Source organism: Platalea leucorodia (genome assembly GCF_965183815.1).
Source record: "Platalea leucorodia genome assembly, chromosome: 1".
Taxonomy (NCBI): Eukaryota; Metazoa; Chordata; class Aves; order Pelecaniformes; family Threskiornithidae; genus Platalea; species Platalea leucorodia.
In genome coordinates, this window is record NC_138823.1 from 104,831,564 (window position 1) to 104,856,767 (window position 25,204).

Genomic DNA, 25,204 nt, shown 5'->3' on the forward strand with positions numbered 1-25,204 from the left:
AAACAGTGACCTATGAATAATATGTCATAACCAGTTATTCAAAGAGGAATAAAAAATATTAAATAACAAAACTCACCTAAGATGCTTCAGTTCTTGTCTTTTATGCATGCAGGCTTTAAAAGTGATCAACCAAATGAGACTATATTTGATTTGATGAGCTGCAGGCATTCTGACAGCAGGCCAGGTCCCTTTATTTCCTCTTTATTTCTGAACATTCATCAGGGGGAGTTTCTAAAGTGCTGTCCTACTGATGTACATAAAAAAGAAAGTGATGTTCCTGGGATATGTTTTATTTGAAACCATAAATGGCCTGCATGGGTCTTCCTGTTCCATTGCAGTTTTCTGTTGTTCACTGTGGTAAACTGAAACCATTCTGCTATTCTTGGCATGCTTGTTGTGCTCTCTTGTAATTTCTTTCAATTTCTGTGTGTTTTGACAGGGGAAAGTCTTCCAGAACTATCACTTTTGAGCAGTTTAAGGAAGCTCTTCAAGAACTCTCCAAGAAGCGATTTAAAGACAAGAGTGATGAGGAAGCAGTTCAAGAAATATATAAACTAATTGAAGGAAAAGCCCCGATTATATCTGGAGTAACGGTACGTTACTGATCTAATGGACGGATTGTTCTAGCTGTCCTTTGTTCTACTGCAGTGTTGTTATATTCACCTGCTTCCCTTCACAATCCACAAATCCAAGCAGCGTGCCTCTGTAGGCCTGAAAGCAACAGCTGTGCTGAGCCGAGGGGGAGCAAAGATTATGCAACAGCTGAGTGTTGCACTACGGTGTATTCTTGTGTGGCACTGTCATTGCTTCTGCTAGGAATTGTAGTACCACCTAACAGCATGGTCAGGAAAATTCAAGGAGAGGTGAGAACATAGAAAGAGGTGTGTGGTTAGAACATAAAAACATTCATGAAGAGTGGTGTATCCAAATCAAAAAGAGTAGAAGGGAATTAAATTTAGAACCTCATTAAACAGTTCTAAGATGTTGTGTGGAATACCAAAAAGACTAAAGCAAAGATGTTGTAAATCCACTTAATACACCACGTGAATCCCAGAACACTGGCAATCTGGGAATAATTATCGTGTGGTCTGGTCTTTGTTTTTTGTTTGTTCCAAGTCTGTCAGAACTATAATGTTCTTTCTTTTTCTTTTTTAAATATTGGCATTAAGCTTTATGTATGAAAAGGAAGTTATAAAGCCTAGTGTACATAAGTTTGGTTGTCCTTTTAAGTTAGGCAAGCTTTTACCCTGTAGTTTAGGAGATACTGGAGTGTTTACCATCAACTTGAATAGTCCTGTAAATTTAGTTCATCTGCTTAAAATTTGTGATCCTGCTGAATTTTGGCTGTAGAGCTGTGAATGAAAATCTAATTGTAAATAATCTTTCCAGAAACTGGTTCTGCACAAATGAACAGTGGAAATGTCAAGTGGAGAGATCTCTTTTGAGTTGTACAATTTGTCAGATTTTTAAAAGACTTTATTACTCTTGTACTCTCATTTGAAACAAGTGGTAGTTTTGATACAGATTTAAAATAATGATCCTTCCTTTTTGTCCTTCACTCATTTTAGTGAGGTTGAAGAACTTGTTCATCTCTCCAGGGATTCTCCCTTTGACTTGTGCACATTCTTCTAGGCCTCACTCCTGATTCCATTTTTGGTATTTCAGCAGTCAGATATTGAAATGATCAATGGCTGCTAATAAGGGAACAGCCTCTTTCTGCATGGATGACAGGGTGATGAGAGAGCTTTGCAGATGCAGGGTGGTATAATACAGGTGCTGCAGAGGTATATGAATGTGCCAGCAGCAGGGGGAGAGGAATGGAGGGGGAATATGAGCCAGCAGTGTGAGGCTTGCCTGTACTCCTATTGTATGTGCAGTCCTGGGGAGAGTTGGAGAAGTGAAGAAATAATGGGAGAGCGGGGGGATCACAATATTCTCTCCTGCTTGCTGGCAAAGTAAGGAGCAGGAGGCAGAGCTTAAAGGGAGGGAGATTGCAGGCTGGGAGTGTGTGGGGGAAAACCCCCCAAATTTTATGTTTGTTTTATCATGGTAGTTTAGTTCCTGGGTGTTAAAATGACCCAAACACTTGGATATTAAAGGCATTAAAATAAATAAATACACGGCCACTCTCCCCCCAGCAACCTGGGATTGCAGGTGTGAAATCTATATACAAGCATTGTAACGCTTTGTTTACTTTGGGAAGTCTTATGTCCTGGAAATTTTAAGTTGAACTGCTTTCTATATGGTTAGACAGTTATATGAAGCTTTTCTTAAACAGTTCTAGAATAACTCTGCCATGCCAGGTAGTGTGTGCCTGTATAGCTCTGCTGTAGATCATGTAGATTTGGTTCAGGTTTCAGGCAGAAAACTTTAGTGTGACTACTGACACTTTAAACTAAACATATTAGGGAAGGAGTTGAAAGCATGATTAAGTGAGGCTTGTGGATAAGTATACTTCAGCAGCGTTTGGAGATTTTTGTGTCTTAACTTCTTATGTTTTGTGCTCTCTGTTTTGGCGGGGGGTGGATCGGTGGGCAGGGCAACATGTCTGTACTGAATGGCAGCCTGGGGAAACCACTGCTTCAACAGGATGGTTGGAAATTTTTCTTTCACATCAGACAATGAGGATTTTAGTGTATGTTGTGATAGAAGATTTTTCTTCTTCTTCTTCTTCTGCTTATTTTTTCTTCTCCTTCAGAATGTTGTAGAGTTACCAAAATCTCTGCTTGTGGTTGATGTGGTTGATGTGGTTGAGAAGGCTCAGCAGCCAGACATTGAAACTGAGAGAAATTTTGAGCTACTTTCTAATCTGCAATGGAAGGTGTATGGTTGGCTTGGTCACACAGGAAGAAAAACAACAGGCAAGTGATAGGGGTTAATTAAGCCATAGCTTTATTAGCTCATTTGGTAGTGATCTGGCAGTAGAATATACAGTACAGGTCATATATCTTTGACAGTTTACAATCAGACATGTGGATGAAGTCTAGGGCCCTTTAGTTGCCCTCACTCCTACACAAAGGCTACAAGAGCAAGACTGAGGTTCTTTCTTTTCCTGTACCAAAAGCTGTGTGCTGTAACTATGTTGAATGCATTTCTGCACCTCCTGTAGAACAGATACTTGCTTTGGTCATTGCTGGCTCTTAAAATGAAACCAGTTGAACCTCAGTGTACATTCAACAGGGTCCCTGACATAGAAATGTGGAATAATTTCAATTGGAAGGGACCTGGGATGATCTCATTCAACCTTCTGCTCACAGGAGGGCTAACTTCAAAGTTCGATCAGGTTGCTCAGGGCCCAGTCCAGTCAAATTTGGTGTGAGGGTGATGTGGGTGGCAGGGCAGTACAGCAGTGACAGCACTTTAAAAGCTAGGTGATGGGTGCTCAGGGTGATGGTAATGTGGGCAGGATTGTATTCTCACAAACAGGGACCTGTTAGGGAAAGAGCAAGGAAGCCAGAGTGCAGCCCACAGAGCACAGCAAATGAGACGTAGCAGTTATTGCAGCAGGAGTGCAAAGAGGCTCAGAAATTCCACTCAAGACTATGTGGGTCTGCTTGAAGACTGTACAATGGTGGTCTCAACATGCTGCAGGACATACTGTCCAGCACATGGACATCCATTAAGATGATGTAGTAGTCCACAGGACTACCATTAGAACATCAGAGTCCTTGGCTCCAGAGGGAGGACCCCTCTATCTAGGTCCTGTGCTGCAGAGTGCTTCTGTGTCTCCCTGAAGGCTGGGCAGTGGTGGCCTGTTGTGGAAGATGTGCTGTGGTCAAGGCCCTGAGGTTCCAGATGAAGGGGGAAGATGAAGAGGAGACTGACATGGTATTTTTGGAAAGCCCACGCTACACAAGGTGAGGAAGGAGCAACAGCTGGAGACCAAGTGGACGGAGACTGTCAAGATGGAGAAGGCTGGAAGCTTGTGACTTCTGGCAACATGAAGTTGTCACAGGTCTGTTCCACCTACAGATCTCCAATTTCAGAGTAGGTGTCGTACTCTGGGCGCTGGTGAGGATCAACAGGACCCGTCATAGTCAGCTGAGCCTGAACTTAGTCTCCATACAAAAGGGAAAAAATGAGTGACAGTGTCACCCAACACTACCTGACACTATGGGGACAGGCAGGTTCTTTTTAAGGATCCTTGGTAAAACTGGCCACAGGTTTGTAGTTATAATTAGAGCTTTATTATTATAGAAAGATTTTAGTAATCAGCATAGCTTATCGTTACATAGAATTTCTAGCAATTAGGATAGCTTTCCTATTACCTAAAATTGCAGTTACCTATACTTTTCAGTCACCTGGACCCTCTGCAGAATCAGGTCAAATTCTTAATAATCAGCATGCAATAGAATAATCATAATCTGGACTCTGACTTTAAAAAGTACATGAGTCACTCAATCATCAGAAGAATAACGATGGAGGGGGTGCCATGGAGGGGGTGTCACAGTACTCTAGCCAACAGTGAGGGTGCTCCCCCTTTCCTCTTCTGTCACAGTGTGAGCGTCCCCTGTATCACACCAGGAAGCATGAAAGCCTCAGCAGTCTGTCTGCTGTTGGATCAGCTTTAAAAACCTTTTGGATAACCTGATGCATTTATACCTCTCAGTTTAGGGGTTTGGTCTATACTATATTTTCATAAGTCAGTGGATTCTGAAGAGGCTGCCAGATAATCAGTATGCAAGAATTTTGGCTGCAGGAGACAGCAAGATGCAGGTGATAATGGCTGCATAATGATCTTTATCTCTTCCTGTCCATTTTGTCCTGCCTACATGTTGCCCTTGCTTTGACCTAATGGCATTGCTCCCAGCATACATCAGGCCTTAACATGAGCTGTGTGTTAGCCAAAATCTGAGCAAGAGTTGAGTGAACAGTCACAGGAGGCATCCCTGACCACCGAGGGACCATGGCTTTTGCCATCCAGAATATTTTATGTGCTGTTATGCTTCCCTGTTCCGTAACGGGTGTCACCATACCCTGGCAACAGTGCTGTACCAGGTGTCAGGAGCAATGGGTACCAGTCACAGTTACCAGAGATTCTTCCTGTGGACGATCAAGGCACATATCTTCTGACCCCACCTGATGTCTCAGGAGTTTTGTTGTTTGGTACATGTCAGGATCTGGGATTCTTGCAGATGCACTGCCAAGATTTGTCCAGCCTTCTACCGTGGACCTCTTCATCCTCTTCCTTGTGGGTACCAACAGTACTGCTCCAAAAGTAACCTGGAGCATATCAAGAGAGACTGCAGAAGTCTGGGGGAGAGTGAAGGGCATGGAGCTCTGGTCTTGCCTTCCCAGTCCTTACAGGGAGGAGGAAAGCTTGGGTGGAAGTGGACTATGCCTGGCTGTATGGCTTGTGTTGCAGACAGGGCTTTGTCTCCTGTGACCAGGGGAATAAGGGCTACTGAGCAGGGATGGAATAAATCTAACAGAGTGGAGCAAGAGTGTCTGTGCAAACTAGGCTTGCTAATCTACTGAGGAGAGTGTTAAACTGGGTATGGGAGGTTATCACAATCTGAAGAGGAAAGGTCATAAGGGACAGAGCAGACGTGTCTAGGTGACAAGCTTGACAAGCGAGGCTCTCAAGCTTCTGTAAATGCAACAGGACTTGGGGCCCATCTCAAATGCCTGTACACAATAGCACTTAGCATGGAGAGCAAGCAGGGCAAAAGAGTTGCAGAGCTATGACCTCACTGGGATTATGGAGGTGTGGTGGGACAGCTCTCCTGACTAGAATGCTGCAATGGATGGACAGAGACCTTTCAGGAAATACAGTGGGGAAAATGAGGAAGAGGGATTGTGATCTATGTAACGGCTTAGCTTGACTGCATCTAGCTTTGCCTTGGGGCAGGTGATGAGCAAGTAGAGAACTTGCAGGTAAGGAGCAGAGTGCAGACCAGCACAGATGATGTTATAGTAGGCATCTACTACACACTTACTGATCAAGAAGAGGAGACAGATAAAGCCTTCTTCAGAGAGGTGGAAAAAAACTCGCAATCCCAGGCATTGGTACTCACGGGTGACATTAACCAAGCTAAAATGACTGGAAGTAAGCAATCCATAAGATTTCTAAAATTAATTAAAAAAATTTCTTAAAGTGGATGATCGATGATTCGAGGAGATACTCCGCATCTGTTACTCACAATCAAAAGGAAGAACTGATTAAGGATGTAAGAGCTGAGACAGCCTTGGCTGCAGCAAGCAGGTGACTGTAAAATTTAAGATCCTGAGAGGAGCGAGCAAGACAAACAGCAGCATTACAAACCTGAACTTCAGAAGGGCAGATCTTGGCCTGTTCGGTTTCCCACAGGAAGCTGCCCTGGAGGGCAGAGGGGCCCAGGAGAGCTGGTTGATCTTCAAGACAGCTTTCTCAGAGCACAAGAGCGGTCCATTCCTGTCTGCAGGAAGTCGAGCAAGCATGGCAACAGGCCAGCGTGAATGAACGTGGAGCTTCTGACTGAGCTCAAACACGACAAGGAAGTACACAGGAGGTGGAAGCAGGGAGAGGCTATGTGGAAGGAATATAGCCCATGCATGAAGGAACAGAGTGAGGACAGCCAAAGTTCAGCTGGAGTTGAGACTAGTGAGGGAGGTGAAGGACAACATGAGAGGTTTCTGTGAGTAGCCTGGTAGCAGAAGTGTGGGCTGACTGCTTGGTGTGGCAGGGGACCTAGTGACAAGGGACATGGAAAAGGCAGAGATACTCAATGCCTTTTTTTGCCTCCCTTTTCAACCGGTAGGGCTTGCCGTCAGGGTTGCCCGGTCCCTGAGCCTGCTGGCAGAGTCTGTGGGCGTGACGCAGTACCCACAGTAAAGGAAGTCAGAGTGAAGAATCCCTTGAGCCCATTAGACATACGCGAGTCTGTGAGACCAGGTAGGATGCATCCAAGGGTGCTGAAGGAGCTTGGCAGTGTCATTGCAACGCTGCTCCCCATCATGTTCGAAAGGCCATGGCAGCTGGGGGAGGTCGCCAGTGACTGGAAAAAGGCAAGCATCACACACATCCTCAAGAAGGGCAAGAAGGAGGATCCAGGTAACTACAGGCCAGTCAGCACAACTTCAATCCCTGTGGAGGTTGTGAAGCAAATCTTCTTGGAAGCCCTTTCTCAACACACAAAGGACAAGAAGGTGACTTGGAGCAGCCAGCGTGGATTTGCCGAGGGCAAGTCATGCCTGATCGACCTCACTGCTTTCTATGATGAACTGACTGGCACTGTGGACAAAGGGGTGTAGTATGCCTTGATTATGGCAAGGCCTTGGCTCCAGTCGCCCCAAATTGGTGAGGTATGGGCTGGATAGCGGGCCCACAGTCTAGGAAGCAGCTCTGGAGGTCGTGATGGACAACCAGTTGAACATGAGTTAGCAGCAGTCCTTGCAGTGAGGGAGTCATGGCAGCAAGGAAGGGTAGCCACATGCTGGCTGGGCTGCAAGAGCAAATGTGTAGGCAGCAGGTCTGGGGAAGTGATCCTTCCCTTCTGTTTGCCACTAGTGGGACCATATCTGGAGAGCCGTGCCCAGTCTCGGGCTGCCCTGTGCAAGCACGAGATTGATACACTGGAACAAGCCCGGTACAGGGCTACCAAGATGGCCAGGGGGCTGGTTATGGTATATGATGACTGTGGCAGGAAAAAACCATGTCTGTTTCTTTATCTTCCTGTATAGACAGCAGAAATTAACTTGCTGTTCTGAAGTTAGAGTGGAAATTTTATAGGAACAAAGCATGTAGATATGTATGTATGTTGTTTGACTCCTCAAATAAGGACAGGAGCTAGAGATCATCCATCTCGTAAAGAAGATTAACATACCGTAAATGTTGTCATTAAGCTATATTTAATCTGCCTATGTGTGTAAAGCTACTAAAAGAATTAAGATGTGATGCTGGTAAACGGAAGCATGCTGCATTTGATGCAGTATTTCATCTTCCTTCAACTTTTTTTTTTTTTTAATAAAAACCAATGGGTTGATTTTTGAACTGGGAGACCCCAGTTCTTGTGTTCTTCCCGTTATCTAGAAGTTTAAGAGGACTATTTTACAACTGAGTCAGAACAAATCTCGTTCAAGACTGCTTGTAACATTAAGCTGAAGGAGGATTCACCAACACCCCAGCTTAAAACCCCCCCCTGTGAGTCTGTGCTATCTTCCCTATTCTGTTTTGTCTTCACCACCTATAGGACTGTAGAACTCCTCCTCTGAGAAGTGTTGGCACTTTGTTTTCAACTTTGTGGAAGGCCGTGCTGATCAGGCTGCTAGATCGCATGATTTGTAGTTGCTTGGAGTCTTGAAATGCTTGGGAGCTGGAGTTGGGTCACTTGTAAATGCTGCGTGCCACACCTGATCTGCCCCTTCTGGCTGGGCACTACATGGTCTTACCTTGCTGGGAGTTAGATCTGGGCCAGGCAGGTTTAACTGACTAATTTGAAATTGTTCCTGGAAGTGATGTCACATACAAGGCACCTTCTTAATGTATTTTGGTCTAGCTCTAGCTGGACTGCTAGTTGGTGAGAAGGTGCTATGTATAGAGTTAGGACCTGCAGTGTTAAAACACCCCAGTGGTGTTACTGGAAACCACTCCTTTGAAAGTCATCACCTGGTTAATTAAAATGGTGTTACTCGCTACTTTCTGGCTTTATTGAAGTGGAGTTGCTTATCATTTTCTTTTGCGTGTGTCTGTGTGCATGCTAAACTGAAGACACATGAATGAAATCCAAATTGTTCTTTGAAGCTTGATCTCTGTTCCTGACTTTCTGCAGGTTTTTTTAACGCATACGCATGTATTCCCATGAATTTAAAAAACAAGTCATTTTGGTATGGAGTCCTGGTATAATCCCCCGAAAAGGAAAGAGTTTCCCTTTGGGATTTTTTTTTTTTCCCATTTCATAGTCAGTTTTAGATTCTCATTCTTTACAAAGGTTCTGGATGTAACCAGCAAATAAATAATTTTAAAAACCTTGCTAAGATTGCTAGCGTTGGTGCTGATTCTGGAGGCTCCCAGAACATTTTAATTACATAAGCAAATCTCTATGGCAACGTTTTCTAGGAAGAAATGCTATTAGATACGAAAGTTTTTATGGTTGAAGGAGCAAATACAGAAAGCCCTTCAGTTTCAGTGAGGAACTGAGGAAGGATGATTACAGTTGACAGAGTGTAGCCAGGAAGACCATGGCTAAAATGTATAGGTTCTGGTAAGGAGTGGTATTAGCACCTTACCTACTGCCCATCACTGGCATTTTTGGCAGTGCAAGCGCTCTCAGCACACTGCTGCTTTTCTGCACACAAGTACTGTTACTGAGTTGCTGGTTATTTTGAAGAGCAGCATTGTATCCTGAATAGCCAGCACCAATTTTTGCCGCTCTCCCATCAGAGTCTTAATAGCATTGATTTAATTTAGCATGTGAGTTCAGAAAAGATGATTGTTTAAAAAAAAGAAAAGGGGAAGGGGGGGAAGTAATGCTCACAGTCTGCCATTTTGTTAGCTAATGTTTGCCTCCAATGCTTCGTTTCATCCACTGGTTACTGAAAAAGCACAATACCTAAGTCAGGAAGGGAGTGTTTCTGTACTATCTGGACATTTGTAATTCAGGCAAAAAAAAACCCCAAACCAGAAAACCTTACTGCAGTGTTTTGCATCAAGCGAGTAAGTTTCTGCTTAAGCTGTGGAACAGCTTTGAATCAAGCCTGCATCTTTGTCAGTGATGGCAAGCAGGGGAAAATATCTTCAGGCGAGTTGTTTCAGTGGAGACAGGAGTTCATTGTAAAAACCATTGCACTTCATGTCTGTTTTGAATGTATGATATTCCTGAAGTCCAGTAGCTTTTCTTGCTGCGTTTACTTCCCAGTAATTGGTTCTGGAGATCCTTTTTGGGAATGGTGCCATGTTCTGTGCAAAGCCGCATGGCGTGCAGCTAACGAGAGCTTGCCAGGGACTGTGCCAGCTGCAGAAATGGAAGCGATGCAGCTGCAGCTGTGTGGTGCTGCACTGATCTGGTTGTCCGGCCTGTTGCATTGTGCCAGGTGAACGCTCCAGCTCTCTTGGCATTAGCTTGGTGCTTTAAACTGCATGCTTCGTAAAAGGATGGCAGTGAGCGCTGACAGAAAATGAAGAACACGACCTTAGCAGCACTGGATTGTCTTCCTCCTTCTTTGCCTCAACTTTGCTCTGGAAGGAAGAGTCCTGAAAGTGTGGGGAATCTTTCAGTCTTACACTGTTACCCTATTTTCATGATCATGGCACAAGCTTCATAAGCTGCTTCTAAGCCTTTGACATCAATGTTGAGATAGAGGTCCTATTGAGTCCAAAAAATTCATGCTGACTTAACTGCATTGATGGAGTTTCCCTGCTGCATAAAGGCCAAGCCAGTGCAATAGCATGGCTTTCAGTGGATGTATTTTTCTTCAGAAAAGCGCTATATTCTTCTGCAGTACTGTTGACAGAATGCATGTTCTTGATTTCTGTGCTCTCATTTCCTTCTTACTGTAGTACCTTTCAGTTTCATAAGGACTGATAGTACATTTCTGAAACTTATTCTAAGTCTCAAAACTGATGAAATGGAATGTTCTACTTGTTCTGTAAACTGCTCTTTGAATCATCTGTTTTCTTGAGGTAGAAGGCAAAATCTGCCCGAGGTTGCAGAGGTGTCTTTCATAAGAAAGGAGGAACGAGGCATCTTGCACTGTTAAGGGTTTCAGGGTTTAAAAAGACTCTTCAGCTTTCACTTCCTCTCTTTGGTATGAGGGCTGTTTTAGACAGATGGAAGTTGGAACATGGGTAATTTGTAATTTGGATGAGATGTTGGATTTTTTTGTTTTGGTTTGGTTTTTACCCTGGGTGTGGTCAAACACTGGAACAAGTTGCCCAGAGAGGCTGTGGAACCTCCATCTTTGGAGGTGTTCAGGACTTGACTGGAGAATCTTCTGTGCAAGCTCATTTCAGCCTTGCTGTGAGCACGGATTTATCCTAGATAAGGACTCGTATGCAAAGGTTCCTTCCAACCTAAATTGTTCTGTGACTCTATGATTTTAAGTGATCATCTCCAGGGATAGAGAATCCCTAGTCTCTCTAGGTAAGCCATTTTTGGGTTTGACCAACCACAATGGTGAAGAACTTTTTTCCCATGTGTCTAGTTGGAATTTCCCAACTTCTAAATAGTGTCCATTATCTCTTGCTTTGGTTTTTTTGTGGGTTTTGGTTTTTTCCTATGTAGTTCTGAACTGGCTCTATTTCTTTTGTTGAGGACAGGAATAAGATTTGCCTCCATTGTTCTTATTCTCTTGAGTCTGAATAAACACCCTTCTGTCATCTTCTCCTTGTATGCCACACGCTCCAAGCTCCTCGCTGTCTTAGCAGCACTTCTCGGTAAACACTGATAGAAAGTGGGAAAAATACTGAATTATTAACAAAAAATGCATGATCGCTTTAAATTAGCAAATCTACTAGTCTAAATAAAATTTTGTTTTATTTCCCATGGCTGCTTCTGAGACTGTGGCGTGTTCTGATCTTCTCAGTGAGGTTTTGGTGTGAGAGGAGTTTCAGTTGAAAGAGGTGGGAGGCATACATACCTTTCCTGACTCATCTGAGATGTTTCCATGAACTTGGAGGTCGTGTGATCACATCTTTGGTTGGAAACTGACAGTGAAGGAGCAACAGCCATTTTTAAAAGATTTTTTTAAGATTAGTGGGAGCACAACGGTCCAGCAAAATATCAGTAAAAACACAAGCTTGGTGAATGAACGGGTCTTTTGTCAGTGATCTCTTCTTTTGATAGAGACAAAGACACTGAAATTGTAGCTGCTGGCTTGTGTTAATGGAAACAACTAAGGGAAGGGAAGAATGGTCAGTCTTGGGAGAACAACAGTCTTGATATTTTTGGAAAATATCTTTGGTTGATTCATTTGGTGTGCCAAAATGAGTTTATACAGTGATTATATTTGATTCTGTTGTGCTAAGTAAAACTTTTCTCTTAAAGAGAAAGTTAAAAAAAAAAAATTATGTTCATGTGCATCTTCTGTGATACGCAAACTTTGTGGTTAGCTGTATGTGCAAATAAGAGAAGGAAAATGGAGGCTTCTGTGGGCTCACAAAGGAGAGGAGCAGGTTGGCTCCAAGTAATTTATTGCCTTTACAAAAATTTAACTAGAGAGATTATATAACTTACTCTAGATAGTAAACAGTTTAAGCAGAACTGCTATATGACGAGACAGAATCATTTGTATGTGATTCATTGTGAAAAAGAAGGGAGGGTGCTGACTTGCTAAGATGGAAATTGTCCTCATCCAGCCCTTTGTGCTGTTTCTTCCTACATTTTTCCTCATTGATGAGGGACGGTCAGATCCCCCAGCCCCCTTTCTTTTTTATTTGCCTCCCAATGCCCATGTGCATTGTAATGAACAGCTGGGTTGCACAGAAGAATGAGCTCCCAGCTACCCTTTTAATTGTTTTTGCCCTTTGCTCAATTGCCAGTTTAGTCTCTGTAGCTGGTTTTGTTGTTCGTAAACAGAAACTGCATTTTGATTAAAAACAAGTTGAGTGCATGTTCGATTCATAAAGGCAGTTCATTAAAAATAAGTAATCAGCTCATAGAGGGATCTTTGTGAAGAAACTTGTCACCTTAGGACACTGAAGGTGATGGAATAGCTAATCCTAGAAATCATCTCCAGGCACATGAAGGACAAGAAAGTCACCAGGAGTAGTCAGCATGGCTTCACCAAGGGGAAGTGATGCTTGACCAACTTGATAAACTTCTACTATGAAATGACTGGCCCGGTAGATGAGGGGAGAGCAGTAGATAGTGTCTACTTGGACTTCAGTAAGGCCTTTGACGTGGTCTCCCATAAGTCTCGTAGCCCCTCAAGCTGTTGCTGTAGGGGCTGGATGAGCAGACAGTGAGGTGGATTGAAAACTGGCTGAATGGCTGGGCCCTGAGGGTGGCGATCAGTGGCACAAAGTCTAGTTGGAGGCCAGTAACTAGCAGTGTACCTCGGAGGGGGCATACTCAGTCCAGTCCTGTTTAACTTCATTAGTGATCTGCATGATGGGGCAGAGTGTACTCTCAGCAAGTTTTCTGAGGATACAAAGTTGGGAGGAGTGGCTGATAGGCCAGAGGGGCGTGCTGCCATCCAGAGGGACCTCGACAGGCTGGAGAAATGGGCTGACAGGAACCTTGGGAAGTTTGGCAAGGAGCAGTGCAAAGTCCTGCTCCTGGTGAGGAACAACCCCATGCACGAGTACATGCTGGGGGCCATCCAGCTGGAAAGCAGCTTGGCAGAAAAGGACCTGGGGGTCCTGGTGGACACCAAGTTGAACATGAGCCAGCGATGTGCCCTTGCCGCATGGAAGGCTACTGGTATCCTGGGCCGCATTAGGCAAAGTATTGCCAGGTGGACTGAGGGAGGTGCTCCTTCCCCTCTACTCAGCACTGGTGAGGTCACATCTGGAGTCCTGCATTCAGCTCTGGGCTCCCCAGTAGAAGACTGATACGGAGTTACTGGAAAGAGTCCAGTGAAGAACCATGAAGATCATTAAGGAACTGGAGCATCTCTTCTATGAGGAAAGGCTGAGAGAGATGGGACTGTTTAACCTGGAGAAGAGAAGGCTCAAGAGGGAATCTCATCCATGTGTATATATATATACGTATATATGTATATATATGTATATATACCTGAAGGGAGGGTGCAAAGAAGATGGAGACAAGCTCTTTTCAGTAATGTCCAGTGATAGGACAAAAGGCAGTGGGCACAAACTGAAACATGAGAGGTTCCGTCTGAACATCCAGAAACACTTTTTCACTGTGAGGGTGAGCAAGCACTGTCACAGGTTGCCTAGGGAGGTGGTGGTGTCTCCATCCTTGGAGATATTCAAAAGCCATCTGGACATGATCCTGGGCAACTGGCTGTAGGTGAGGGGGTGGGGGCTTGGAGCAGATGACCTCCAGAGGTCTCTTCCAACCTCAGCCCTTCTATGATTTTGTGATAGATAGTACCGCTAGCTGCTTCTGGTTGAGGAGTCCAAGACAGACGTGAAGTCCTTGTGTATTCTACTCTGTACTTATAACGGCTTTTTTGAAAGAAAGCACCTTAGCAGGGTGCTTAGATTGCACCTGGCCCTGCTGTGTAATGTTTACACGACCTTAAAGAGGAAGTAGTATTTTCTTTTTAATGGATACGCATTCATCGTAAGAAAGGTAAAAGGAGAAATGGGGTGTTCTGCATAGCCTTATGGTGGCATCTCATTATCTCTGATCTTTTTACATGGATGGATCAGTTCAGGGAGTGAGAGCGTATTGTACAGGAATTAAAATTGCTTGAATTTTGTACTGTTGGAAACAAAGTGAGCCTCCCATTTCATAGAAATTGTGCCAGCAGGAAACCAACAGGGATTGCCATCTTTCAATTGTAATATTCTGTCACATGTGGGAAGGGATGCACCAGTGACTTCACATGCAACTTAGGAAAAGGCTGTGGTTCTTACTCAGTTAAAAGCAATTTGGAGAAAGAATGTTTGCCTTGCAGCTACTGCCTTTATGTTCATTTCACGTATTGTGACTCCTGTGATGCAGGAAGCCTTCTGATCCATCCTGGGCTGAAAGGACGCAGGATGTGGGATCGCTGTTGTTCTTGCTCTGGATTTGTGATGTTCATTGTGCTGGGGCATTAGGTTTTGTTTAACTGTTTTTCAGGACAAAAAGATTGTATTTTTTGTTATATGTGGTGTTAATTTGCCTTTACTTAGAATGTTGATGTTTGTTTCTTCCTGCACATACACGTATCAACTTTCAATTAATAGATATGAAAGCCAAAGATATGCAAGCCAAAGATCTGAACCATTGTCCCAAGTTGTCTGCTAAATAAGTGATTTTTTTTTTTGAGATATGTCAAAGGGGTGCTAAACCATAGAGCTATTTTTTTGTATTTCAACCATTTGCTGTATTGCTGTTGCACTGGGAACACACTTGGCTCTAGCGGATGAAGGATGAGTTATAAAAGAATGTTTTTCATGTTAGTCCTAGCACAAGTCTTCACCAGAGGACGTAGCAGTGTTATGAAAGAGACACCAGGAGGAAGTAGTGGATGTGAAATCTGTAGACAGATGACTGGTAAATTCCAAATGACGAAGTATCAAGGGAAATTAGTGGGGGAAAACAAACAAATAAACAAACCCCAAAAACCCCACTCAGTGCAAGGTCCTACAGAAGGTGAAGGTAAAATTTATTTACAAGTCTCTAGTAAGCTGATTCTCATTCGCATGTATCTATTTTCCAATAGATTTCATTCACTCACACTCTCACAGTGAAGCATGAAGATATGTGTGCCAAGTTGGTCACATTTTGGCACACACATTGCATCCCCTCTGTGTGTGGGACATACAGGACAAGGGATGCTCACTACTGAGACATCACTATGTCTCCTGGGTTCTTCATGATTGACAATGACAAACTAGTTTTTGGATAGATGTTTCATGACCTTTAAGAGTGAATAGTTGTTACAGATTGGTCCTTTGTTTCAGGATCTTGGTTCAGCCTCCGTAAATTGTAGGCCAAGCTGTTGCCCATCTTCTGTTTTCCTTGTTGGTTTGAAATGCGTTGCTGTTTTCCCAGTAGACTAACAGGAAAAGGAAAGGCTCATGTGACACGCTGCAGCCTAGTTGCTATCATGTTGTTGTTAGGATGCAGCTTTTTTTTCTGATAAGTCATCTGTGTTGTGGTCTTATCAGAGTGCAGACTGTCTTGATATAAACAACACATTCCTCTGGGAATGATGTCCTGGGAGTAGTTTCCTGGGAACGTCCTTCGTTATTGACACAGGCTGTTCTATTAATCCTTGTTTTACTATTTCTTCTTGCGTGTTAACATACATGCATTTCCTTTCATATTGTACTCATACAAGTCTTAGTATGTCTGTAGTGATCATGCCACCCCTTTGAAACAGAGGAGCAGCAGCTGTAGTCCTTCTTTTTCCAAATAGTGATTAAACTTACCATTACCAATTCTCAGAATAGCGGTCTGTCCTGAGAATGAATTTAGTAAAGGGAAGGGCAGTCAACTAGAGTTTCTGAGACTTCTCTCTGCATGTGAGAATGCAGAGTGTATGCACATTTAAAGAGAACTGATTTTCTGTAAAGTAGTGGTGATGAAATGCAAGGAAGGTAAATATGTGTTAAGTTTAATTAACATTATACTAAATATTGCCCCAAATGAAAGCATTTGGAGTATTTCCATGTTTACAGTACAAACAGCTTTGGTCACTGGTAGCATCCTGTGGCTTTTAGCAGTAGTGTTATATAAGTAACATAGAACCATAGAATCATTAAGGTTGGAAAAGACCCTTAAGATCATCGAGTCCAACTGTTAACCTAACACTGCCAAGTCCATCTATACCATGTCCTCGAGCACCACATCTATCCGTTCTTTAAATACCTCCAGGGATGGAGACTCAACCACTTCCCTGGGCAGCCTGTTCCAATGCTTGACCACCCTCTCGGTGAAGAAGTTTTTCCTAATGTCTAACCTAAACCTCCCCTGGCGCAGCTTGAGGCTGTTTCCTCTCATCCTATTGCTTGTTACTTGGGAGAAGAGACCAACCCCCACCTCGCTACAGCCTCCTTTCAGGTAGTTGGAGAGAGCCATAAGGTCTCCCCTCAGTCTCCTCTTCTCCAGACTAAACAACCCCGGCTCCCTCAGCCACTCCTCATAAGACTTGTGCTCCAGACCCTTCACCAGCTTCGTTGCCCTTCTTTGGACAAGCTCCAGCACCTCCATGTCCTTCTTGTAGTGAGGGGCCCAAAACTGAACACAGCACTCGAGGTGCAGCCTCAAGGGCACAGTTTAGTCCTTTGATTATATAAGCTTTCTTGCATCTCCTATAGCAGCTTTTTCTGGTGTTAGGGACGATGAAAGATACTTTGGCAAGTATCGTCCCCTAGCTTTTTCCTTGCTGGCTTATATGGGGAGAGTCACGGATGGGATCTTCATTTCCTTAGTAAGTTTCTTAAGAACACACAAGAAGTGTGCTAATACTTAAGAAAATGCCTTTAGTAAGAAGCATCATATGTTCTTCTAGAGGGAGAACGGTCTAGTAGTAACTTAAACAAGCATAAGAAACTTCCCCACATGTATTCCATCCAACAGTCAGCCTTTATTAGTGTGCTCCTGCAGCCGTTATGATCTGTGGGAGGTTTAAAATGAAAATTAAATGGGGACCCCGTGTATTTGTATGAGTTAGGTGAGACGCATGTACTGCCCACTACTATAGATGTTTCATGGTTCAGAATGGTGGTTGATGGAAGACTTTGTTCGGTCAAGCAGTCTGACAGTTTGTCTTCAAGTAGTGGCTGGGTTCTTGCTCATGCACACTGCATAACGGGAAACATTGCACCATATAAAAGCTTATTCCTACTGGTTTGTGCCAGAATTTTTGTTTAAGGTACAAGCCCCCATGTTTCCCTTTACTTACCAAACAAAACAGGTATTCATGAGTACGACTTAAAATAGCACAGAATTCCTAGTGCCTGTGCCCAGGGGGAAGCTAACAGGTTATGCACTCTTACAGAAGTGTGTGTCTTTGTTTTCCCTGAGTTGTCAGAGTGATTTCCAGTGGCCAGACCGTCCTTTGGTTCTGTTGTGTCACTGTGTGTACAACCTGTTCAATTTACTAATACCCTGAGGAACAGAACGAATAAATTCTTAGCTGGTCACCAGGCCGGGAGTTTTTACTTTGCTTCTTTTGATGTCTCGGCTTATACATTTTTATTGCATTTCATGTTATCTAGCTGGGCTGCTAACACAATTACTGATCACAGGGTGTATTTTTTTTAATTAGCTCTACTGTGAATACAGGTTTCCTGGTTATAAGGTGCTAGCAGGACAATGTGGACAAGAAAACTGTATGTATTAAGAAGCAATACCTCTTCCTAAGCATTGTCTTCGTTTCTGTTTTTCATCATAGAAAAATAACCACTTCTGCAAATAGTACTCTGAGACTGCAAGGCAAATATCCCTAAAGGTCATTCAGCAATGCTGTTTTGATAAGTGAATGTTCCAGTGGTCATTTTCTTTCAGATAGTGAAAGATACTCACACCTCCACACCACCTTTCCCTCAGGGCCTTATGCAAAAGTAACGCTGCAGAGCAGTGCAGTATTGTATGTGTCACATGTTGGGTATGTTTGGAGGGAGAAAAGCAGAAGATTACAACCTGAGATTCTCATTAAGTACTTGTGTATGTGGGAAAATTCCCTCAAAACAGCTCTTATTTAAATGGTGTGGAGGATGTGTGGCTTCCATAGTGTACAAGTTATAGCATTCGTTCCCAGTCTGTCTGAATCCAAGTATCCTGTTCCTCTTGGCAAAGATTCAAGAATCTTTTCCAACTCTGTGATCTTTAGCATTAAAAGATACTCGACATGGTGTATGTTGTCCTATGGAAGAGCTATGTGTTACTTCAAAAGCCTGTTTGTTAGGTCTTGTTAATGAGCATTTATTTGGGCTGAGGATGGGTAGAGGGGGAATGAGGTTTTTGATGAAAGATAAGTTTCCCAGAGCATTTACTTCACTGCAATGAAGCCCATGCCACATTTGTCTCTAAAATGCACCCTACAGGGTGGCGCACCTAAGACAGATACCCAGATTTTATCAGTCTTTGTTCATCTTAGCTCCATTTCCACTACCATGCAAAAATATTTTGTGTTTTCCCTTCTCCTTTAGTGCCCTTTCTCTTCTGATTTTAAAATGTAGACTTAAGGATCACAGAGACTGCTCCCAGTCCAAGCACACAGGTTAGCATGCTCCTGTATTGTTCTGTGAAATATCTTTTTCTTTCTGCTTGTGTAGTCAAATTTTCTTTGTCTCAATGACAGCAAGACTTTGATTTTTAAGTGGCCCGATATGACTCAGTGGAAGCAATGTCGAGGAAAGTCTTTGCTCAGTGCCATTTCATAGACTGCTAATTTGCTAACATTGAAAATAACCTTCAGTCCTTCTAGTTTGTTACCCCTCTTATGAATCCTAGAGTTTAGAATAAATTTGTCTCTTGAAGCAATGAATTGTAGCTGTATTGTTTGCTTTTCCTATATTGGTGGAGCCAGGCTTTTATGCTTGGATATTGACATAATGGATTTTGAACATGGCTGTTCCCTATGACTTCTTTATATCTTTGGTGCTTAGAACTCAATTATTAATCAGAAGTATCTCATATCGGAAGTCTCTTCCAAAAGTTTTTGACATAACTTGCACTACTTTGTTCTTGGCTATATGTTTATTGTCATTGTATGTAATGGCAAGAAACAAACGTTTTCTGTATCGTTTTGCTGGAAGTGAGTAGATATTTACATAGTCTCCATTATTAGCAAAGACTTAAATGTCGGTAGCATGTACAAATATCTGTATTAAGAATAATTCATTTCTGATGTGGTTTTTTTGTTTCTTTTCTTTCTTCCAATAGAAAGCCATTTCATCTCCAACTGTATCACGCCTTACAGATACATCAAAATTCACAGGTTCTCACAAAGAGAGGTTTGATCCCAGTGGGAAAGGAAAAGGCAAAGCTGGCCGAGAAGATCTGGTGGATGCTTCAGGATATGTATCTGGCTATAAGCATGCAGGCACATATGATCATAAAGTACAAGGAAGCAAGTAAGGCTGAGGTTTTACAACAGAGAGGGAGAAAGAGAGGGGGGAAAGAGAATATATTTGTAAGAATGATGTAGATGAATCCCACATGTTTTGAATATTGTGAATGCTAAGACTATGTTGTCAAGAAGTTGTTTTCAGGAACTGGAAATGATTTCAACATCTGCTGAGCTACTTGCAGCACAACGCCACTTCATTACATTCCTCATGCGTATATTGGCAAAAATAAATGTATCGGTACAAAAAATACATCATTTTGTTGAGCTTTAGACAAAAAAAAAAGTGAAGAGCAGTTATACCACACTTTGTCAATTCAAGCAAAAGATCTCAAACATTCCTAAATGTCCAGTTGCCCTGAGGATGTCGAAGAAAACCTCTTGAAAAGAGGGTCTTTCATAGCAGTCTTTCTGAAGACTATCCCATTATTTATGCAGTTTGATTAGACTACTGTTTTGGGGCTTTTTTTAAAATGTCTTATAGGGGATCTGGCACTTTCCTTAAAACATTCAACAATATACTATTGTGGAGTAAGTGGTTGTAATATACAAGGTGCTAGCCTGTAAATGTCATACACCACTCATGAAAAACTGAAAAAAAGCTATTTCTAGGACAATATAGGTTCTAAAGTATTTTACATCAACAGAAAGAGGTGGAAAATACCAGCCCTTACTTTCCTTCTGCCTATACTTTGTGCTTGTTACTGTGTGTACTGTAGCATGGTTCTGACTGGCTGGATTTGGATGGAGCTATTGTACTAACCTGAGAAGCGAGGAACAAAACATTACTAAGAAAGTCTATTAAAGCTTTTTGCAGTCTGTTTTCAAGTTTGCACTGCCTCACATTTGAACTGAAGGGGGCATTAGGCTAATAATGCTTTAAAATATTGATTATGACTCAACACTGCCAATCAGATTGCTATTAAGTGAATGTTATTATGCACATACATAATATTCCCTTTAAGCTATAACACGTGTAAGGGAAGTTTATGGCCCTTTGGAATAAGGACACTTACAATTAATATCCATGTAATTAGGTGCAATTTGCCTACAGAAATATACTATTATAACTGGGCTACATTTTATGTTAGATTTGTTTGAAGCCGAGGGATTTGATTCTCTGTTCTCTTTTGCTGCCTAACTTGGGAGTAATAGTTTTGATGGGAATGGCTTTCCACTGCTACAGAAGGAAAACCAGTTCCACAGTACCTATACCACCTTAAGGGATAGGCAGCTGAGTGTGACCTGCCTGGGGCCCACCATGCCAAAACAGCTTAATAGGAATAAAAATAACTCATTTTTTATATTGGTTAAAAAGGAGAGAAAAGGCTGGTCCAATTTTCTGCAAGAGCTGAATAAGTACCCTAATGTATTACTCTGCTTCTCTAAAATTGTGAAAGATAAGATTTTCAGTATTCAAAACCAGCTGCTAGCAGTTCTGCTTTGCTTTCTTTCAAAAAGAACTCATGCACTGATTTTCAGGTTTGACTCTGAATAAAGGTTAATAAATTTATTGCTCTACCCCCACACCTCTCAGCATCCTACTTGGAGTACATAAAATTTAGTGAGCAGTATGTGCTGTCATGTGCCATGCATGTCAACAGTCTGGATTTGGCCAATGTCCGGAAACAGGGCATTGGTTTTTAGCCCTTAAACTGTCCGTATTTTGTTTTTCTGATATTGAATGGTAGCCTTTCTTGTCACTTTGCCTCCAATGACTCTTTGAGCTCATATATCAGCCTCAAACCAAAACAACAATAGCAAACAAAGGCAAGGACTTCCTTGTGGACTTGGAGAATTTTTTTGTTTGTTTATAATTTATTTGGGGTTTTGTTTTGAAGAGGGAGGGAAGTTTGTCAAAACTCAGCACATGATCTTGTAAAGATTAAATGGCTTTTCCCATGGTTGGCTGTGGTTACCTGGGAAGATTTTTGATGTATGTAGGAATGCTCAGGATGAGAAGCATCCAGCTTTGTGAAGCCTTTTGAAGAGTTACCCATTGTTCTTGAAGAAAAATTTCCGTGGAATGAAGGATTATCCACTCCTGTGTTGCACTGGTGACCTGTCACACTCTGAGGCAGAAAATAGCATACTGTGATACCAACAATGGCTGAATTATTCCAGCATGGTAGTGAACTGTCTAAATGTAGAGAACATTCTTTTATGTCCATGTGCCTGTGCACCTGAAGAAGGCTCCAGGATAGTCCTGGTTTTTATGAATAAAAAGGCTAAGCCTCTAACCTTTGGTAAATCCTTCAGCTAAGTTACAGGCAAAACCAATGTCCCTGTTCTTCCCATTGACTTTAAGACTTGACTCATAACTCACTGGTAACTGAAAAGATCTGGACCCAACCCGAATGAAGGCTGAAGTCCAGTCTACTGCAGAGCCCTTTCAGCACACTATTCATCTGGCTGTTTGTTGCTAGCTAGCTGCCTTCTCTGGCATATCAGGTGACACTTAATTTGAGGTGCACAAGTGACAGACTTTCTCAAGTACCCAAATACTGAGTGTCAGTAATGCCAGGCTGTTGCTACACAGGAGGAGTGATTTGGTTAGGAAGGTTTTAAGGTATAATTAGGTTTTAAGTTGCTAGTTCACAGTGTGAGAGACACCAGCACACTCATAAGATAGAAGGCATGCAAAGGAATTGAGAATGCAGACAGATCCAAGATGACACTGACTAGAAATTGAGCTACTCTGTTTGCTTAGAAGAGGCTGATGGAACTAGCTGGGGTTCTGCCAGAGCAGAACCAAAGCACTTTGTACGGACCTGATGCAAAGTTCTTTGAAATACTTTCAGTGGCGTAGTAAGCTTTGGATTGGGACCTGAGAAGATGCTTCAGATAGCAGTATTTTATTTCGAGGAACAGACAACTTTGTTTCTTCTTTGTTTCTACAGTTGGATAGTTTTAAAACTCAATCAAACAGGTGCATGAAAAGAACTCATTCTGATGTGACAGTGATGAAGGCAAGTTGTGGCTGCAAAGATAGTACTCTGGAAAGATTTTTCCCTTTTAGTACACTTGGTGTGGAAGATAAGGCCTATGAATAAAAGCAGCATATGCAGCTGTGTATTAGGGGTTCAGCCACCTACTTAAGCTCTTAATTTCCTACAGATAATAGTGGAAATGTAAAAGCCTAAATGCTAGCTTGAATGTTAGCCATAAGTTCCAGGCCTGCTTAGGAATGAGGCAAAGTACATTTTCTTGTTCATCTGCCATTCCCTCAGCTCTCAGGACAGCAAGTATATAGCTGGTACCTCAGAGATGAGGGAAAGGGGTAGCTTAGGAGGTGACCCATTTTCAACCCTTGAAGTGTTGTAGAGCATATGCTTTTCCTGTGCACCATAGTCCAAACTGTAAATGTCATGTCTGAAGTAAGGACATGGGTACCTAATAAAGTTTACACTCATCTCCTTTTTTGGGCTTCTCAACTCATTCCATCTAACTTTCCAGTCTGATTTTCAGCATCTTATACTATGCAGCACTCTTCTATGTGACACCTTCTATAAAACCCTGTTGTTCCTAATTATCTTTGCTTTCATTACTGCTGAACATGCTACCAAAAGGTAGCTTTTAGCAATAACTGCCATAAAGAACAAACTCAAATTATACTGTTCATTTAAAATTAAACCCTTAAATACTATGGCAGTACACAATCTTACCTGTATCTCCACTGAGGCTTAACGTGACCATCAAAGCCTTTGCAAGATTGAGGACAAGAAATAAAAATCCTCACTGATGCAAAAAAATAGTCCTTACAAATAATTTTCTAAATATAACCTAGTTTTTAAATGAAATATGCAGAAGTCAAATGGGTTTTCTTGTTAGTGCTTGCTTACTAATTCCCTCTAGTCACTCCATGTGCTTTAGTTATTTGTTGAGAGTTTTGCAACAACCTTATCAATATGGAAATATCAGAAACAAAAGTTATTGTCCTGCTTTTTGTGGCTATCAAAGCTATCACAGTGTTACTGAGAAGCAGACATTAAAAAACATACATTGTTTCAACAGTCCTATGTGAACAGTTGTCATTAATTGTAATGAAATATTTGGAATCCCAAAGGAAATGTTGAGCATTGGACAGTGGCCAAGATCTAGCCACTTATTTTTTTTTTTTGTTAAACCTACAATATTTCTTATCTCTTTTTCACTTTGGGGAAGGGAAAGGGAGATTTCAAAACTACTCACATGTGACAACTTGTGTTTTTCATCAGCACAGAAATTGTCCTTCAAAGATCTTTTGGATTGAAGTATGATATTTTCCACGTATTTTACTGACCTTACCTAAGTTAAAAATTCCTCTGACAACTTTTTGGCATTATAGAAAGCTTTGTTCATGAATTAGCATTTCAGTCACACATATTTTCCCTCTGTTGGCTCAATTAATATTTTTTATGGTAGCTGGAATTAGCCAGAACTAAAAAGCAAATGACTGCTATGGGTTTGGCTTGCAAGTAATCGGTATCCCAGCCACCTGTAACCATCTGTAGAGAAAAATCCTCGTATATCTTTTTCCAAAATCAAAACTTTAAAGTTGTAATTGATTGATAGTTTTTTTTCATTAAGGCTTGTCATAGTTATAAAATAACTTTTAATTCTTTGTGCCTGCATGTATGATATTCAAAACATAACCCTGCCTTTCAGCGATGCATGTATTCTGGGGGCATGTGCCTATCATTCGTGAATGAAAATTCTCTGTTTACACTGGCCAAGAAGTGAACCTTTTACCTTCATGATAGAGCAAATGTAATGTGTTGCACTAGTATGTGTCCTCTTAACTGACTGTTAGCCTTGCCTGTGTGCCAAAATAACTACACCTTTGTGTACATTGTAGTGTGAATATTATGTTCTTGGCTCATCTGTTAGTTGGTAATAAGTAATGTAATACATAAGGCTTGTACAGGTTTGTATGTGCGTACGCATACTCTTTCAACGCAGCTAAGTAATTAAACCATAAGTAATGTAATACATAAGACTTGTACAGGTTTGTATGTGTGTGTGCATACTCTTTCGATCCAGCTAAGTAATTAAACCATATAGATGTTGATCCAAACCTTAAATCTTATTAGGGCCAAACTCTAGTCCTGCAGCCAATGCTGTTCAGCTTGGCCAGTTGGTGACACTGCCATTCTCCCTCCATAGCATAAAGGTAAATACCTAAGGAGGCTTTTATGTCTGCCCTGTTTCTGGGGGGAAATTACTCTTCAGTGATTCTAACATAGGCTTGGTGTGACAAGAAGAGTTTCTCTGTGGTGAGGAAGTAGGAGAGAAAGAGTCAGGGTGAAAGCAAGATTTCCTCTGAGTGCTCTCAAGAGACCATTTAAAATAATGCCCTGCATGGCCCTGTATTTTCCTTTGCCCCAACTTTGTGAAGCAAGTTGACACTCACTGTGTATACACTCAGTTGTTCGTCATCAGTTAATAAGTACAAAGTCATGGTATATTGAGGTGGGAACAGGAAACAGGACTGTCGTACAGTGCCTATGGACTTGAGTCTTGCATAGACCTTTAAAAAATTGAATACCTGAAGCATAATGGCAGATCTCAAACTTGTGTGAAATTATCAATCTGGAGTGCCTCAACTTGA

At 42.0% G+C, this 25,204-nt stretch overlaps 1 protein-coding gene across 1 annotated transcript in view; it reads left to right on the forward strand.

Moving 5' to 3' along the window:
• The window catches only part of TPPP (tubulin polymerization promoting protein), a gene marked incomplete at its 5' end in the record, with an annotated part of 52,808 nt that extends 33,110 nt beyond the window's left edge, over positions 1–19,698 (forward strand). The window contains 2 exons of the mRNA XM_082328224.1: positions 440–593; positions 19,431–19,698. Coding sequence (XP_082184350.1) covers positions 440–593; positions 19,431–19,625 — 349 coding nt within the window. The 3' untranslated portion in view covers positions 19,626–19,698. The remainder of the gene's footprint in view (positions 1–439; positions 594–19,430) is intronic.
• Positions 19,699–25,204: the final 5,506 nt, after the last annotated feature.